The sequence below is a fragment of the Lampris incognitus genome, chromosome 1, assembly GCF_029633865.1.
Source record: "Lampris incognitus isolate fLamInc1 chromosome 1, fLamInc1.hap2, whole genome shotgun sequence".
In the NCBI taxonomy this organism is placed as follows: domain Eukaryota; kingdom Metazoa; phylum Chordata; class Actinopteri; order Lampriformes; family Lampridae; genus Lampris; species Lampris incognitus.
The window spans coordinates 26,106,979-26,123,806 of NC_079211.1; the positions used below are offsets into that span (position 1 = coordinate 26,106,979).

The 16,828-nt window shown below is 42.8% G+C and overlaps 1 protein-coding gene across 1 annotated transcript in view; it reads left to right on the forward strand.

Moving 5' to 3' along the window:
- The window catches only part of LOC130109834 (protein diaphanous homolog 1), a 169,915-nt gene that overhangs the window by 81,082 nt on the left and 72,005 nt on the right, over nucleotides 1-16,828 (forward strand). The window contains exons 14-17 of the mRNA XM_056276810.1: nucleotides 2,385-2,449; nucleotides 5,477-5,656; nucleotides 10,182-10,817; nucleotides 16,372-16,486. Coding sequence (XP_056132785.1) covers nucleotides 2,385-2,449; nucleotides 5,477-5,656; nucleotides 10,182-10,817; nucleotides 16,372-16,486 — 996 coding nt within the window. The remainder of the gene's footprint in view (nucleotides 1-2,384; nucleotides 2,450-5,476; nucleotides 5,657-10,181; nucleotides 10,818-16,371; nucleotides 16,487-16,828) is intronic.

The following is a 16,828-nucleotide window of genomic DNA, read 5'->3' on the forward strand; positions in this document are numbered from 1 at the left end:
GGATTTCACCTTCCATATCTGATCTAGTTCTTCCCACAGCCCTTGGTATTTCTCTAGCTTCTCATGCTGTTCCATCTTCCTGATGTTGCACCATTTCTTGGGATTGCTACATTGATCACTACTGTTGTCTTCTGTTTCTTGTCCACCACCACAATGTGTGGAATGTGTGGTTGGATAGCCATCAGGTGTGTGTGTGTGTGTGTGTGTGTGTGTGTGTGTGTGTGTGTGTGTGTGTGTGTGTGTGTGTGTGTACAAATTTCTCAAGAAATTGTTTATTCCTACCATCTATTCAGTAGCTCCAGTAAAAATAATTAAAGTTGGAGAGTTGTCACAAGATGAATCCACAAGAGAAGTCTCATATAAACACACACACGCACGCCACACGTGGTAGTATATACTGTTGTGGTCAATCAGGAGCAGTGTTGCAGAGGCACCATTGGGTGGAGCCAGAGAGGGATTTTCACACTACTGAAGTTACAACTAGTGTCTATCGGTACAGTTTTGCAGGCAGACTCCAGGCCCCCCTCCAAATTAACTGCACTTGACTCATGATGGTAGAAAAACACTTTCTTCAGGCAGTCCTGCTAAACGTCATGAACGGCACAACCAGGACTGCTCTTTGGTCAATACCAAGGCTGCACAATCCCATAGGTTTGACCTGTGACGGCAGTGTTCGAGTCACTAATGGCAAGCATTTGCCCTGCTGTCTTTGAATAAGTCACTGAGTCCTTAACCAACTTCAGGGGCACTACCATGTCACTGAATCTGCGGTCTGAATTCCTTGTGTGCAAGTAGAGAATTTCCTTACAGCGATCAATAAAGTATCAAATTATTACAATGACCTTAGTTTTATGCTGCCAGCCTCTCTCTCTGGCACATGTTTTCCTGCCTGTGTCCACCACAGCAAAGCAGGAAAACAAAGAAAGTAACTAACTGCGTGTGTGTCTGGACTACAGTGAATGTGGAAGAGACTGCATCTGACCTGTTAGGTACACCAAACTAAACCAGGAGAGAGTTGAGGTCCAGGCTGTGTCTGTAGAGTTCAGTATTACTTTATGGTAGCTCTCTGTTGCTCATTGTAGGAGGCTCTAATTGCACTGCTTCTAAATTTGTCCTGACACACACACACACACACACACACACACACACACACACACACACACACACACACACACACACACACACACACACACACAGGCTGGCCTCCTTTAAGGCTGCCAGCGTTATTATCAGTGGAAAGCAGCCCAATTCTGCCCTGCATGCATTATTTAGTGTTTTTCTTTGAACTCTGAAATTCTGCACACACATTTCTCTCCTTTTCTCTCTTTAACACTCTCTCTCCCTCCGTTTCCCTTTCTCAGTCAAAGCTTGTCCCATTTAGACTCGCCACCATGACAGAAGAAACACCCCTAGCCCCCATCTATTACACACCAAATAGATGTGTGAACTCACATATACTCTGAAAGATATGTGGGCTTTGACATTATTGTAGGATTCTTTCATATCATCCACTAAAGCAACTGTTCCCCTTTCACATAGCTGTCTCACATTTTCTGCAGTCCTCACTTGATTGTATTATTGACTTTTTTCCCCTTCTTTTCACTGCCCATATTTCCACTGTTGACTCTTTGACACTTTTTAGAAAGTACATATATGTTTCGGATTAGCGTTTGAAATCTCCCCTTTCTCCCTTATCTGTCTATTTTATTCCACCCTGGTTTTGGTTTTTTTTTTTTCAGTTTGAGTGGCTTTCTTCACAGCATATCCCCCCCCCCCCAGCATCCATATTTGTGCTAATAAGGCAAGCTATTACCACCTGTAGACCACACAATTACACTGCACCACATACATAGCTCTCCCTTTGATCAGTCTGTGTTTCCCTAACCCTGTCCTCAGCCAATCACAGCCTCTGATAACAATTCAGTCTGGCTCCACCGTCCATTCTTATTGCTTTTCTTTTTTTACATTTCCATTTTGTGTCAGCAAAAATACATCAGATGAAAAATGCAAAGGATTTGCAATAAACTGTTATGAGATGGACTGTGGAAAAAAAATCTTGTTACCCCTCCAACGCCTCCCACTGAGACAGAGCTGTGCATATGTGTTTGTGTGTGGGTGAGTGGGAGTTCAGTGATGTGTGTAAGCACCAGGCAGGATCTTATTTTAATGAGATGCCTCTGCAATCATCTCACGGATCTTGACTCGGGAGAAGTGTGATGAAGAAAAATCACGTAGTAAGCTTGAAGGACGTTTGCAGTGTGTGTGAACAGCATGTGCTAGACTAAAGGGCGTGATGTCTTCACGGTCAGACGTGAGCAGGTGCATTGTCTGAAAAACTCCCCACCTTTTCTGTTTAACCCCCGTTCTCTTCTTTCCCTCCTTAGACAACATGGTGGACCAGACCAAAGTGGAGGCCAGTGAGGCCAAAGCCACAGAGCTGGGGAAGAAGGTGATATCTTATCCTGCCTAACTATCTGTACACACAAATTTAAACAAAGAATATTCACTAATGTGATCATCAGTATATTATTCGCTTTTACAGGTACTCTGAAAATCACATTTTCATCCATATTGAAGCAATATTCACTTCATTTATAAAAACACTAACATGCTCACCCATGCAACCATACATTCTCACATGCGTGCAACACACAGGAACAGTGGGGCTGTAATAAGATTATGTCTGCCCAGTCTGTGGCTGACAACTGGCGACAAATGAGAAAGAGAACAGGATGAGGGAGAGAATGAGTGCACACATGTCTGACAGCCACCCAGCAGAGAAATACTCTTCACCGACGAGCAATGGACACGTGCATGCACGCATGCACATGCGCGCGCACACGCGCGCGCACACACACACACTCATTCACATAGAGGGGGTAAATGCCTTGATAGCGGGGGGGCTGCTACCCTAGTGATACAGTCCCATTATAGGAGTGACAGGATAATTGCAAAGAAGGAGCCGAAACTAGCCGCCGTCTTGGGCACACATACTGTCCCTCACACACACACGCACTAGGCAAACACACAAAGTCATATTTGCTGAACACACATATACACAAAAACACTTGGGATCTTATCCACTGACCACACATTCAAACACACATACAAACATAGTGCTAGCTGGGTATGATGGGGTAATTGCAGCAAGCCTTTCTGGCAGGGATTAGAGATGAGGCTGTCATGATGCTGGCTGAGAGTGGAAGGAATCTGCTGTCTGCAAATTAAACAGTCGGATAGACACTGATGATCCAAAACATTATGACCACTCACAGGTGAAATGAATAACGTTGATCATCTCCAAACCAGGGCACATGTCAAGGTCTGGGTAGATTAGATGGTAAGGGAGATGGTAAGGGGAGCAGGAGTAAAGACCTGAGTGACTTTGACAAGAGCAAAATTGTTATGGCCATGACTGGGTCAGAGCATCTCTGAAATGGCAAAGCTTGTGTGGTGCTCCTGGTCAGCAGTGGTGTGCACCTATCGACAGTGGTCTGAGGAGGGATAAACCACAAACTGGCGACAGGGTGTTTGACCCCCAAGGGTCATTGGTATGCGAGGGCAGTGAAGGCTATCCCGTATGATCCGAACTGACAGAAGGTCTACTGTGGCACAAGTCACAGATAATTTTAATGATGGTGACGGGAGGAATGTGTCACAACACACAGTACATTGCACTCAATCTGACTGAGCATCTGTGGGATGTGCTGGACCGACAAGTCTGATCCACGGCAGCTTCACCTCTCAACTTACCGGACTTGAAGGATCTGCTGCTAATGTTTTGGTGCCAGATACCCCAGGACACCTTCAGAGGTCTTGTAGAGTCCATGCCTTGGTGGGTCAGTGCTTTTTTTTAGCAGCACAAGGAGGACCAATAGCATATTAGGCAGGTGGTCATAATGTTTTGGCTGATTGGTGTATGTTAGTGTTTGTGCATTTTCATTTGTTTAAATAGTCTGAGAATTTGTCAAATATCTTTGAAAATGGACAGAGAGCCAGCAAAGCAAATTGAAAGGTGTTCCCATTTAAGAGCAGTTTTGGGACCTAACTCATTCATTACATTAATTATGCAATGAAATTAAAAACCTACAGGAAAATGATTTTACATGTAAAAATAAGACTGGAGAACAAAAAAATGTGCAGGAGAGACCCCCCCCCCCCAAGGAGTTAGAAAAAACAAGAAAGAATCACAACTATACCAAATAACACTTAAAAACATCCTAATACACAGATAACATTGAGGCATTAATTAGAAGCATTAAATGGCGCAAAGGAGTTTGAAGTCAGAAGTAATATGACTGAAGCAATTATGTTATTATAATGGCTGAATTTTCAAATAAATATGTAATGATTGTGCTTCTTAAAAGTATTATAGCTGGTGCGGTTTCTGATATTAGCTGGTAGTTCATTCCAAAAGTGTTGGCCCCTGAATCTGCTGGACAGTTGAGAAAGATTTATTCTGAAGAAGGCGGGGTGAAGATTATTGACTGACTTTGTAAAATACTGATGGATTTGAGAATTAAATAGGAGCATTTTATGAAAACAGTCTCGGACCAAATGTTGCTGAAATTGAAAGGCATAACCAGAACTACACATATAGATAACTGACATCCAAGATGTTGAGAATAGGGGAAGTGAGCTGGCAAAACATGTCATTGAGAGATGAAAACTACTTCACTCATCTGGGGAGATTTTATATATACATATACATATACACACACACACACACACACACATGTATGTATGTATGTATGTATGTATGTATGTATACACATATACATACATATATACATACATACAAATATATATACACACACATACATAATACATACATACATTATATATATATATATATATATATATATATATATATATATATATACACACACACACACACACGGATTCAGGAAAAACGATTTTAATGCTGTATCAACACGGATACAGGAAAAAAGATTTTAATGCATAGCATTTTAATGCATTTCAATGCTATGCATTAAAATCTTTGTTCCTGTATACATGTTGATATTCCGCTCCTCATTAGTTGAGCACTCAACACCATTGACGGTTTCGAAAAAAAAATGCTATATATCAACATTGACATTAGCATTCTGATGGTATGTTGCCTCTCTCATTGGATAAACATTGGGAAATCTGTGAAACATTGTGTTCACAGATTTCCAATTAACGACTTTATAGATTATTTGACAGTTGTGACTGACTCACTGGTGCATCTTTACATCATTCCATTTCTGTATCAGTTAGCACGGCCTCTATATGACTTCAACTACACCACACACATTTTTTAGTCCTTTATGTAACACTGCTTTAAAGATCGCCAGAAAATCTGTGTGTATGTCTGTTTTTGTTAGGTAAGCCTGCATGTTGTTCTGTTTGTACAGGTAACTTTGTATTTTCAATTGTTTTTTCTCTAAAACTTGTCTTTGTGTGTATTTGCATGCATGTGTTTGTGCATTAGCTGGATGAGGAGTTGACGACACGCCAGGAGTTGCAGGTGGAGCTGAAGAAGCTGGAGGGGAACTATGAGCTGCGTCTGCAGGACATGAGCCAGGAGAAGGAGCAGCTGCTCTCCTCCAAGCTTGAGAGAGAGAGGGAAAACCAGGGTCTGCAGCAACAGCTAAGCATGCTGCAACAAGAGGTAGAAACATACAAAAAAAAAACAAAAAAAAACACTAGGCTGAAACTCGGTGACCTTTCAGTTCAGTTATTCAGAAAGTAAAATTTAATATTGCAATATAATTGCCACTGTTCATTCAGTCAATCAGTAAGCTAGTAGGTGATGTTCTGACCCACTTAGGCACCACACACTATAATTCATCAGAATCAGAATACTTTATTCATCCCTGCGGGGAAATTGAGGCCGTATTGCTCGTTCAGTCTATTTCGTTCTGCAAGACAGAAAAAGTAAAATCAAGCTACAACTCCCTTGTCACACTGAGTTGATGTTAGTCTACTATCCCATTGTACTAACAATGACAAATGATCTACATCGACCGACAGTAGGTCCATGTTGTCCGCTGCAAAAAGGCATCGCTGTCGCGGGGAAATTTAGAATGGTCTCACGGAAAAAACATGCAGCTGCATTAATGCAGGGCTTTTTTTTTTTATTGCCTAGAGAAACATATTAATTGTTATTTTGTATCACCCAATATCACAAATTACAAATTTGCCTCAGGGGGCTTTACAGCAATACTACATCTCGTCCTTAGACCCTCACATCAGATAAGGAACAACTCCCTAAAAAAAACCCTTTAACAGGGAGAAACCTCAGGGGGCGCAACAGAGGAGGGATCTCTCTTCCAAGACAGACAGCTGTGCAATGGATGTTGTGTTGATAGAATAGAACACAATTTACAGAATACAACATTGAAAGAGGATAACAGAATTATGAGATATATGAAGGATGTGATGAGGAGGACGCCAAGAAGTGTCAGTTGGACAGACTACACTTGCTCACGGGAGACTCACATCATAGCATTCACATACACGGAAGAAAGACATTAGTCACACATCAGCGAGAGAGAAGGATACAGCATTGAAACAGGATAACAAAAGTATATGAATTTATAAGCTATATAAAGAGTTTGATGAGGAGGATGCAAAGCAGTGTCCAGATGGCAGCCATCATCACCATGGAGACCTGGCAGGAGGACAGACTACTAATGCACATGGGAGACTCAAATCACACCATTCACATGTATAGGAGAAGAGACAGGAAAAAACATTAAGTGAGAGATAGACATGTGTGAGAGAAGAGAAAAGTTGCAATAATCTATACACGATAATCTTGTCAGCAGAACAGTGCTTGGTGAATTCATTGAGACAGAAACCAACCTGCCATGCAGTACAAGTTGTGAAGTACTCAATTTAAAGGCAACTAATTGGTAGGTTAAGGTAAAAAAGATGAGTAATAAGTTTGGATTTAAAGGGCTCAACAGACTGATTCTCTGATGGCAGCAGGCAGGTTATTCTTTAAGAATGGGGCCTGATAGGAAAAGGCGCTGCTGTCTGCTGACTTTGTTTTAACTTTGGGTATACACAGGAGTCCTGTATTTTGAGAGCAGTGAGCTTGAGATGAAATATATGGTTTAAGGAGATCAGACAGGTATGATGGGGCAAGTCCATTTAGGATTTTATAAGTCAGCAGAAGCACCTTGAAATCTGATCCAACATCGTTAGGAAGACAATGAAGGGAGGCACGAATTGGTGTATATGGTCAAATTTTTCTTGTTTAAGTTTGGATTCTAGCTGCAGCATTCTGAACCATCTGAAGACTTTTAGTACTAGCATGTGGCAGACCTGAAAACAACATTACAGTAATCAAGTCTGGATGAAACAAATTTATGTATTAGTCTCTGCGTCAGCCAGGGAGAGGAAAGAAAGAGTTTTAGCTGTTATGCAAGTGAAAAAAGGAAGTCTTGGTGATTTCTTTAATGTGCTTATCAAAAGAAAGGCTGGGATCAAACATAACACCAAGACCATTGGCTGTCACCCTTTGTGAAATGACAGAGTTGTCGAGCGTTACTGTTACTTGATCAAATTGGTGTCTGTGTGCATCTGTTTTATCCGAATTTAAAAGCAGGAAATTTATACATCCAATTTTTCACAGCAGCCAAGCAGGCCTCTAAATTAGTTATTTGAGTATGATCATCAGCCCTTGTAGGCACATACAGCTGAGTATCACCAGCATAGCAATGGAAATTTATTCCATGACTGCATATAATTTGGGTAAGAGGCAAAATATAGAAAAAAGTAGAGGGCCAAGAACTGAGCCCTGAGGTATGCTATATTTAACAGAATTTCGATGTAATATTGTTATAGCAGACACACTGTTCTTTCGGATAAGTAGGACTTAAGCCAAGAGAGCGTGACCAGAGACACAAAATTACTGTTTATCTAATAGTATACAGTGATCAATGGTGTCAAAGGCTGCACTGAAGTCCAGTAATAGAAGCACAGAGTTAGAATCAGAGTCCAAAGCACGTAGATCATTTAACACTAGTTAGAGCAGTTTCAGTGGTGTGACAGGCCCTGAAAGCTGATTGAAAAGGTTCAAATAGATAGTTTTCTTCTATATGGGTCGAAAGTTGTTGATATACAACTCTCTAGTACTTTGGGAAAAGAATGGAAGATTACAGACTGGTCAATAGTTATTAAGAGACCATAAATCGAGGTGTCGTTTCTAGAGGTTTGACCACAACTGTCTTAAAACTGCTAGGAATAATGTCTGTAGTAAGTGATAAATTAACAATGTCTAGTATTGTAGGTAGTAGAAAAGGTCAGAGGTCTTTAAAAAGGCTTCCCACCTGCAGACACGGCCAATTGTGTCTGTAGGGATGCTGGACCAAGCTGGAACTAATACCAGGATTTGAACCGGCAATCTCCATGTTGGTAGGCAATGGAATAGACTGCCACGTCACCCGGACTCTCAGATATCTTCATTTTCTACCATGCTTTTATTGGTCACTCATCAGGATGGTGTCATAACCATAGTTTTTATTGTTGTATCCCCTTGCCATATCACACGATTATGGTGGAAATTTTCTGACACTTCTAAGACTTTGTTTGAGCCCTAAGATGGAACTTTGTCAGGTGTCTTTAACCCTGTTACACTGGACGGCCCAAGACAGCTGTTCACCATGAACAATTAATCCACATCAGGGAAGCATTGTATGACGGCCTTATGACAGATGATATTGCACAGTGTGTGGGAGGCTTAAGTTTTTCAATATTTGAATTTTACAGGAAGTTCATTTCTGGATTTATTTAAAGTAAATGTGAATTGGAACCCAATTTTCAAATGCATATGTGTCCCCACTGAGCACACACACACACACACACACACACACACACACACACACACACACACACACACACACACCTTGTACGATGCCAGCTAGCTCAGTCAACTACAACCAACAACATAACCCAACCATACATTATAACAGAATGTGCTAATATCATAACAAAGGGACAAAAAAAAAAAACGAAACAAAAAACGATGACAAAACGTGTAAAGAAGCCTTGATGAAGGACAGAAGAAAATAAGCTTCCATCACACTGGGCGATAATCACTTGTGCATACATGCCTATACAATACACACACAAACATGCATTGAAAATTGAGCAAAGGCTTAGAGATATAAAATATTCCATGGCTTAAAGAAATGAATTATTGCATAGTTAATTGGAAGTAGTAAAAAAAGAAATTCAAATATAAACACCAAAAAAGTTGAATACTTAGAGCCTGATATGCTTCCAGAAAATGTGGAGAAAGGAAATGAAAGCAAAAAGGGGGACTGAATGTAGAGTGGATGAGGGGGAAAGATAGAAGCAAGAGACGGAGGCAAAAAGTTGTTGTTTTTTTTTTTTGCCGTCATACATTGGCAGCAAGTTTTGTGGTTATGGGGGAAGAGAGGGAGAGAGGAGTGTGTTGCTGTCAGCGTCCTGCTGCCAGACCAGCTGGACCCTGCCTTACACTGACACCCATAGATGCACACATGTGCACGCATACACCAAGTAACCCAGAAAAGTCCTCTTGGCTCTTATTATGTACATCTGTGTTTGTTTAACCACATTTGTCCCTTTGTGTCTGTGTGCAAGTCAGTTAGAGGACTATTAAGATCTTTAGACAGGACTAAGTGGCTGATGCCAGCAGATTCATCTTTTACACACACACACACACAAACACACACACAAACGCATCGTCCCCAGCCAGCCATCAAAGAGGCTTTTCATCTCGTCATGGCTCACTCTCTTTGTGTTTGAGGTGCAGCCCATCCAAGATATCCTTCACATGTAGAGATCTTTCACTGTCCCTCCTTATGATGGCTCGCCCGGCGCCTCATCTACTTCCTGTTTGAGCATCTAAGGCCCTCTCAAACCATCACTCTTTCCTGTCTCTGAAAGTCAGGAAGCATTGGCAGACGCACATGAATGTGTGCAAGCTGAAGTAGATGCAATTGTGTGTTTTGCACTGTATACAGATGCACATGTAAATTCACCCTTGGAATGTACACATGAACAACTACGCACTTAGGGTGAGATATCCCTCCCCTGATAGCTCTTTATTTTTCTCCAAAAGAACTTTTCTGCCTTCTCTCTGTTGTTCTTCACTCCCTCTTCAATACTACCATCATCTCCCTTCCCCTGTCTGTCCCCAGAATAAGAAGCTGTCTGAAGACCTGGAAGAAGCCAAGAAAAATGTTGTCACAATTACTGTTCCTGCGCCAGGAGCCGGAGTCCCCCCTCTGCCCACTGCCCCCCCTCTCCCTGGCCAGAATGGTATGCCCCCTCCGCCTCCACCTCTACCAGGCCAAATGGGCATGCCCCCTCCCCCGCCCCCACCACCCCTACCAGGACATGTGGGTATTCTTCCTCCCCCTCCCCCCCCTCCCCCTCTTCCAGGCCATGCATGTATGACTTTACCACGTATGCTGGGACCCCCGCCTCCGCCACCCTTACCTGGGATGGGACCCCCGCCTCCACCACCCTTACCTGGGATGGGACCCCCGCCTCCGCCACCCTTACCTGGGATGGGACCTCCACCTCCGCCACCCTTACCTGGGATGGGACCCCCGCCTCCGCCACCCTTACCTGGGATGGGACCTCCTCCACCTCCTCCCCCACCAGGCGGCCCAGGTATCCCACCTCCACCACCGGGCCCAGGTATGCCCCCACCTCCACCATTCGGCATGGGGGGTTGGGGTATGTCCGCACCCCCTCAGCTGCCCTTCGGTCTCCAGCCTAAGAAGGAATACAAGCCTGAGGTCCAGCTGAAAAGAGCCAACTGGAACAAGGTGAGCCGGTCAGAGTCTGTGCATCCGTGTTGGTATATATGCTTTCAAAGAATTCCGTGCTTTATAAAGTTAAATGACACAGGACTCTAGGAACCCATACTGGTTCACTATTGGGTTGGTGATTTATCTGGTACTGGACTTGATATGCTTAAATTTCCTTGCAGTGCTCACATAGCTTTTAATAAATCATGGGAATTAGAAGAAGCATTGCAGGATTTGATTTTAAAGAAAACTTGTAGTAGTGCACGAGGTAACCAAGGGCACATTTTGAGGTTGTCCCACACAAAACTGGTCCAAACCAGTCAAGCGAGGGCTTTGCTCTTTCATTTAAACAGTGTATTTGAATAATCTTTGTGGTGCTCAGGTGTTTTGTAATGGGATCAAGCAACAAGGTAAAGGTTAATGCATAATATATATTAAAAGAAGTGTACAACAGCATCAGTTGAATGACTAGTTGAACAGTTCGAACACAAGTCTTGATGTTTTCAGAAACCATCTAATTTCAAAAACAGTGTAGATCATAAAGTTGCTTTAACAAGCAGAACTCCAATGTGATTCTATATGTTTTTTAGGCAAAGGGGAATGTTTAATTGGGAACAGTTACATAATTTGAGCAGTAAGTTTAGCTAGTTTCTCATCTGACAATTGGCTGAATTTATGTCAAAAGTTTGCAATGTGTTTATTTAACAAGTGACCAAAGTTTGGGATGTGACATGAATTATGAGTGAGCAAAATCCCAGAAGTTGAAGTGACAGTCAACAATCAATAGCATTCATTCATTCATTCTTTGATTATCAAAACCGCTTATCCTTACTCAGGGTTGCGGGGATGCTGGAGCCTATCCCATCAGTCATTGGGCAGTAGGCGGGGAGACAATAACAATTAATCTACCACTAAAAACCAAGCAAACATGCAGTAGCAGCTAAGACATCAAGCAATTATTGGTCTTAAAAATGAAAATTTAATAAACAAACTTGCAGATCTGATGCTGAGTATAATTTTTATAATACTAAATGTCAACAGCTTCTTTTTGTTGTCCAAAGGAAACTTAAATCTTTCATCTTGATTGCCCCGTTAAAATTCTAGTTGTGCGTCCAGTTGGCATAGCGGTCTATTCCGTTGCCTACCAGCATGGGGATCGCCGGTTCGAATCCCCATGTTACCTCCAGCTTGGTGGAGTGTCCCTACAGACACAATTGGCTGTGTCTGCGGGTGGGAAGCCAGATGTGGGTACGTGTTCAGGGGAAGGGGGAACTGGGGTGAATAACGTGATCCTCCCATGCGCTACGTCACCCTGGTGAAACTCCTCGCTGTCAGGTGAAAAGATGCAGCTGGTGATTCCACATGTATTGGAGGAAGCATGTGGTAGTCTGCAGCCCTTCCCGGATCGGCAGAGGGGGTGTAGCAGTGACCAGGATGGCCCGGAAGAGTGGGGTAATTGGCCAAGTACAATTGGGTAGAAAAAAAGGGGGGGGTTGATTCCAGCGTTAAATGATTTGTTTAGAGCAGGGGTCAGGAACCTTTTGACTGGGAGAGCCATAAAAGCCAAATATTTCTAAATATATTTCATTGAGAGCCATATAGTATTTTTAACGTATAATAAATTAAATATGTCTTACTTTTAATGCAGCTTCTGGTGCTGCATGGTTTTGCTGATGGCCTTGTAGTCTGGTTCATACGTGGTGAGGTTGAGCTTCATGCAGGCGTTGAGGCTTCCATCAGTTAAACGTGAGCGTAGGTTGGTCTTAGTGTTCCTCATATGCGAGAATGACTGCTCACATGCATATGTAGAGCCAAACATGGTCAATACGGCAATACTCACACGCTGCATTGTGTGGTATGTCACAGGAAGCTCGTTCCAAGTTTTAAGAATCAGCTGGTCTTCAGGTTGAAGATTTTTTATTTTTGTCCACTTGTGTTCCCTCGCCAGCTCTGCTCGCTGTCACGCAAGACTTTCCAACTCTCCATTAAGTGACTTGAACTTACTCATCCACATGTCTGATGCCTTCAGGTCAGCAACTTCCAGCTCAAAGTCTCCGATAGAGACCCCGGGGATGCATGTCAGGTCGATTTTGTCCACTGCACACTCATGTGGATGAGTGATGAACTTGAAAAGACCAGTGCGCGCACGAAATTCTCCAAAACGTGCTTTGAATGACTGCAGGAGATTGGACGTAAAGCCAGCTAGCTGCTGGAGATCCAGATGTTGAGTGGAGTCACTTGCTAAGCATGCATCTCTAAATTGTTGCAGTCTTTCATAGTGCAGAAGACGACCTGTTTCAATGTCCCTGAGAAAGACTTCCAGCTTGCTTTCCAATGCAAACACTGCTTGTTGAAGGGATGAGATTGTATTTCCAATACCTTGCATTTTCACATTGAGCTGGTTCAGATGGCCAGTTATGTCCATGAGATAGTGAACCTGCAGGAGCCAGTCAGTGTTGTCTAGCTCAGGATGCTTGACGCCTTTCATTTCAAGAAAAGTCCGGATTTCACTCAGACAAGCTGCAAAACGGCTGAGCACCTTCCCCCTTGACAACCAACGCACGTTGCTGTGTAAAAGCAGACCGGGATAATGATTCCCAACTTCTTCTAACAGAGCTTTAAACTGGCGATCATTTAAAGCTCGGGCAACAATAAAGTTGACCACTCGAATGACCAGCGACATCACCTCACCAAGCTCCTGGCCACACGTCTGAGCACAAAGCGCCTCCTGGTGCAGGATGCAATGAAAACTTAGGATGGCTCTCTTTTCATGTTCACGGAGAAGCGCTACAAATCCTTTGTTCTTCCCCAACATACAGGGTGCACCATCAGTACAGACAGAAATAAGTTTATCCATCGGTAGTTTTTTTTATTTAGCAAACTCCATGAAAGACGTGAATAAATCCTCTCCTCTTGTTGTCCCTTTCATTGGCAAAACAGCCAAGCTTTCCTCACGCAGTGTGTCACCTGCAGCATACCTGGCAATTATACTGCACTGAGATAGATGGCTAACGTCTGTTGACTCATCTAACGCGAGAGAAAAGTATGTCCCGGCGTTTATGTCCTTAATTTGTGTTTCCTCGACTTGATTTGCCATCATGATGCTACGATCGTGCACAGTTCTTGCTGACGGGCATGTCTTTTATTCGTTTGATTATCTTGTCTTTATTTGGGAAGTCATCAAACAGTTCATTGGCCACATCAAGCATGAATGTTTTGGCATACTGGCCATCTGTGAATGACTTTCCATTCCTTACTATTGCCAAAGCACCCGCGAAGGTAGCGGAATTCCCGTCACCTTGCTTGGTCCATACACGTAGTTGCTGCTGACTCGTCTGCACTCTCCGCTGTAGCTCCTCGCATGCCCTTTTCCTGCTGTCCCCCACTGGATATTTCGATGCAAATGAAGCATGGTGCGTATCGAAGTGCCGCTTTATATTTGACCGTTTCATCGATGCAATTTTATCATTGCATATTAGACATACCGCAGATCCTGCTCTCTCCACAAATGCAAATTCCTCTGTCCACGCAGCCTGGAATGCACGGTAATCATCGTCTTTTTTTCTTTTCGCCATCTTTTCCGTTACAAGGGTTGAAGTGGATAAACTAGTTGGCTATCTGATCAAATTGATTTCTTCACCTTTACAATGACCCGGACATGCTCGCAAACCATTGGTTCCCGACCCGACCCACGGGTGACCCGTGACCCGTGAAATTTATCTTCAAAACTAATTTCTGTTTACTTTAAAATGACACAGTATTATTAAGACATATCACAAGTATTTTAAAATCAGTTCCAAACTGATTTTTTTTTTTCAACTCAAAATTGTCTGGGAGCCATATGCCGTCACCGGAAGAGCCATATATGGCTCGCGAGCGATAGGTTCCCGACCGCTGGTTTAGAGATAAACAGCAACTGTACGTGTTTCTGCATCAGTTTACACAATTATTTTCTTCATAAATGGAGCATATTTGGCAGGCTCTTTTTTAATCTGTGGAGTTGATGTGATGTGGCTGCAGAAAATCTTGGCGAATATTGGACAATATTAAGTGTCCCAAAACATAAAGTTATTTCAGATACTCATGTGTCCATCCCTCATGAGGACACAGGTGGATTGGCTCATTTATCTTTTATGAGTGTGAGTTCAGACTGGGTGATTTAAAATCTGTGTGCCATTCTTCCGTACACAGTTATACAGTTTGTTATAGTTTAGTGAGTGTGTGTGTGTGATGGATGTAGTGCAAGAAAGTAAATGTGAGAGTCAAAAGTATGAGAGGACTGTAACAGTGTGAGATTGTTACCCCAAATGACGTGTGTGTGTGTGTGTGTGTGTGTGTGTGTGTGTGTGTGTGTGAGAGAGAGAGAGAGAGAGAGAGAGAGAGAGAGAGTGCATACCCTTTTTAGTGTGTTTGTGTGTGTGTCTCATGACTGTGCTCCATGTTCTCCTCCTCTCTCTCATCTGTGATGGTTAAAACATCAAAACGGCCCTCTGTCTCTCTTATAGCCTAAAGCTACTGTTTAATGGCTTCAGTCGACTTCATCAGCATTTAGCCTCTCTCTCTCTCTGTCTCTCTCCCCCTCTCCCTCTCCCTCTCTCTCTCTCCCTCCCTCTCGCTTCCTCTCACTCTCTCACTCACTGTCCCGGTTCTCCTTTTCTGTCTCTCCCTCTCTCTTGCTCTCTGTTGCGCTGGTGAAAGGCCTTTTGACGAGGATGTCACAGAAATGGCTTTTTAATAAGCCTGCTTCTTTTAACTGTGCTGCTCAAAGATGATTAAATTGCTGCTAGAAAGGACAGCATTCTTTTGTAATTTAAATTAACTTTTTTTTTTTTGGCTTGGTCTTGCCCTCCTTCTCGCACTCTCGCTTTCTTCATTGCTTCCACAGCCCCGAACACACATGCACACACAAACCATCACACGCTCACACGACATTGTATCACATTTCCGTTTTTTTTTTTTTTTGGTCCTGTCTTCACTCACCCCACTCCCCCAAGGCTTCTTCCAAAATGAAAGGCCTCATATCTGTGAAGTTACTACCTCTCTGTCTCTGTTTCACTTTGTTGTTTTTTTTTTTTTTCATGAACACACCAGTGAGGGAGGAGTTGGAGAAAGAAACATGGTGCATTGTTAACACTGAATGAGAGAGTGAGTGAAAGGGTAGCAGAGTTGGACTGAAGAAATAATGAGTGATGGAAGTGAATCTCTTTTTCTCCTTGTCTTTGTGGGTGAAGCTTAAGCAGTTCTGTGGTGGAGATAGACAGACGATCAGAGAAAATGATTACTGTTGCCACCACCCATTTCTCCTGCATCTCCCTTTTGTTGCTTTTCATTCTCTCTGTTTGTTATGTACTCATTGCACCACAAATGACAGTTTGGATGGATAAACCCTTTTTTTTCTTTTCTTTTCTTTTTGCAAAATTAGTTTGTGAATTGCCTTTATAATGTAAATTCAAACATTACATAGAAATCTCTTCTCAGTTCATTTATCCTTCCTCACATGTTCACCTTTTCTCTTATCTGTCTTTCCTTCTCTGTCTCTTTCATATTCACATAAATAATTTCTTCTACTCAGATTGCAGTGGAAGACCTCTCTGAGAACAGCATCTGGACCAAGTCCAAAGAGGGTCGCTTTGAAAACAACGAGCTCTTCGCCAAGCTCACCCTGACTTTCTCCTCTCAGACCAAGAGTAAGTGTTTGTTACGCATTTGTGTATTCATGCAAGAACAGTGTGTTTCAATATCCACCACCTGTAAACATGTTGTACTTACCAATAATAAGCAATGCTCTCTCTCTCTCTCTCTCTCTCTCTCTCTCTCTCTCTCTCTCTCTCTCTCTCTCTCTCTCTCTCTCTCTCTCTCTCTCTCTCTCTCTCGCTTCATGCCTGATCCATTACTCCCCCTCCATTAGCCTCCAAAGGTAAGAATGGCACACACACACACACAGTTCCTTTGTTCGCACTTCCTCTCGAGTCTTTCTCACCCTTTCCTCACTCTCCGTGGACAGCAAACTGCACATTTACATTATTCAG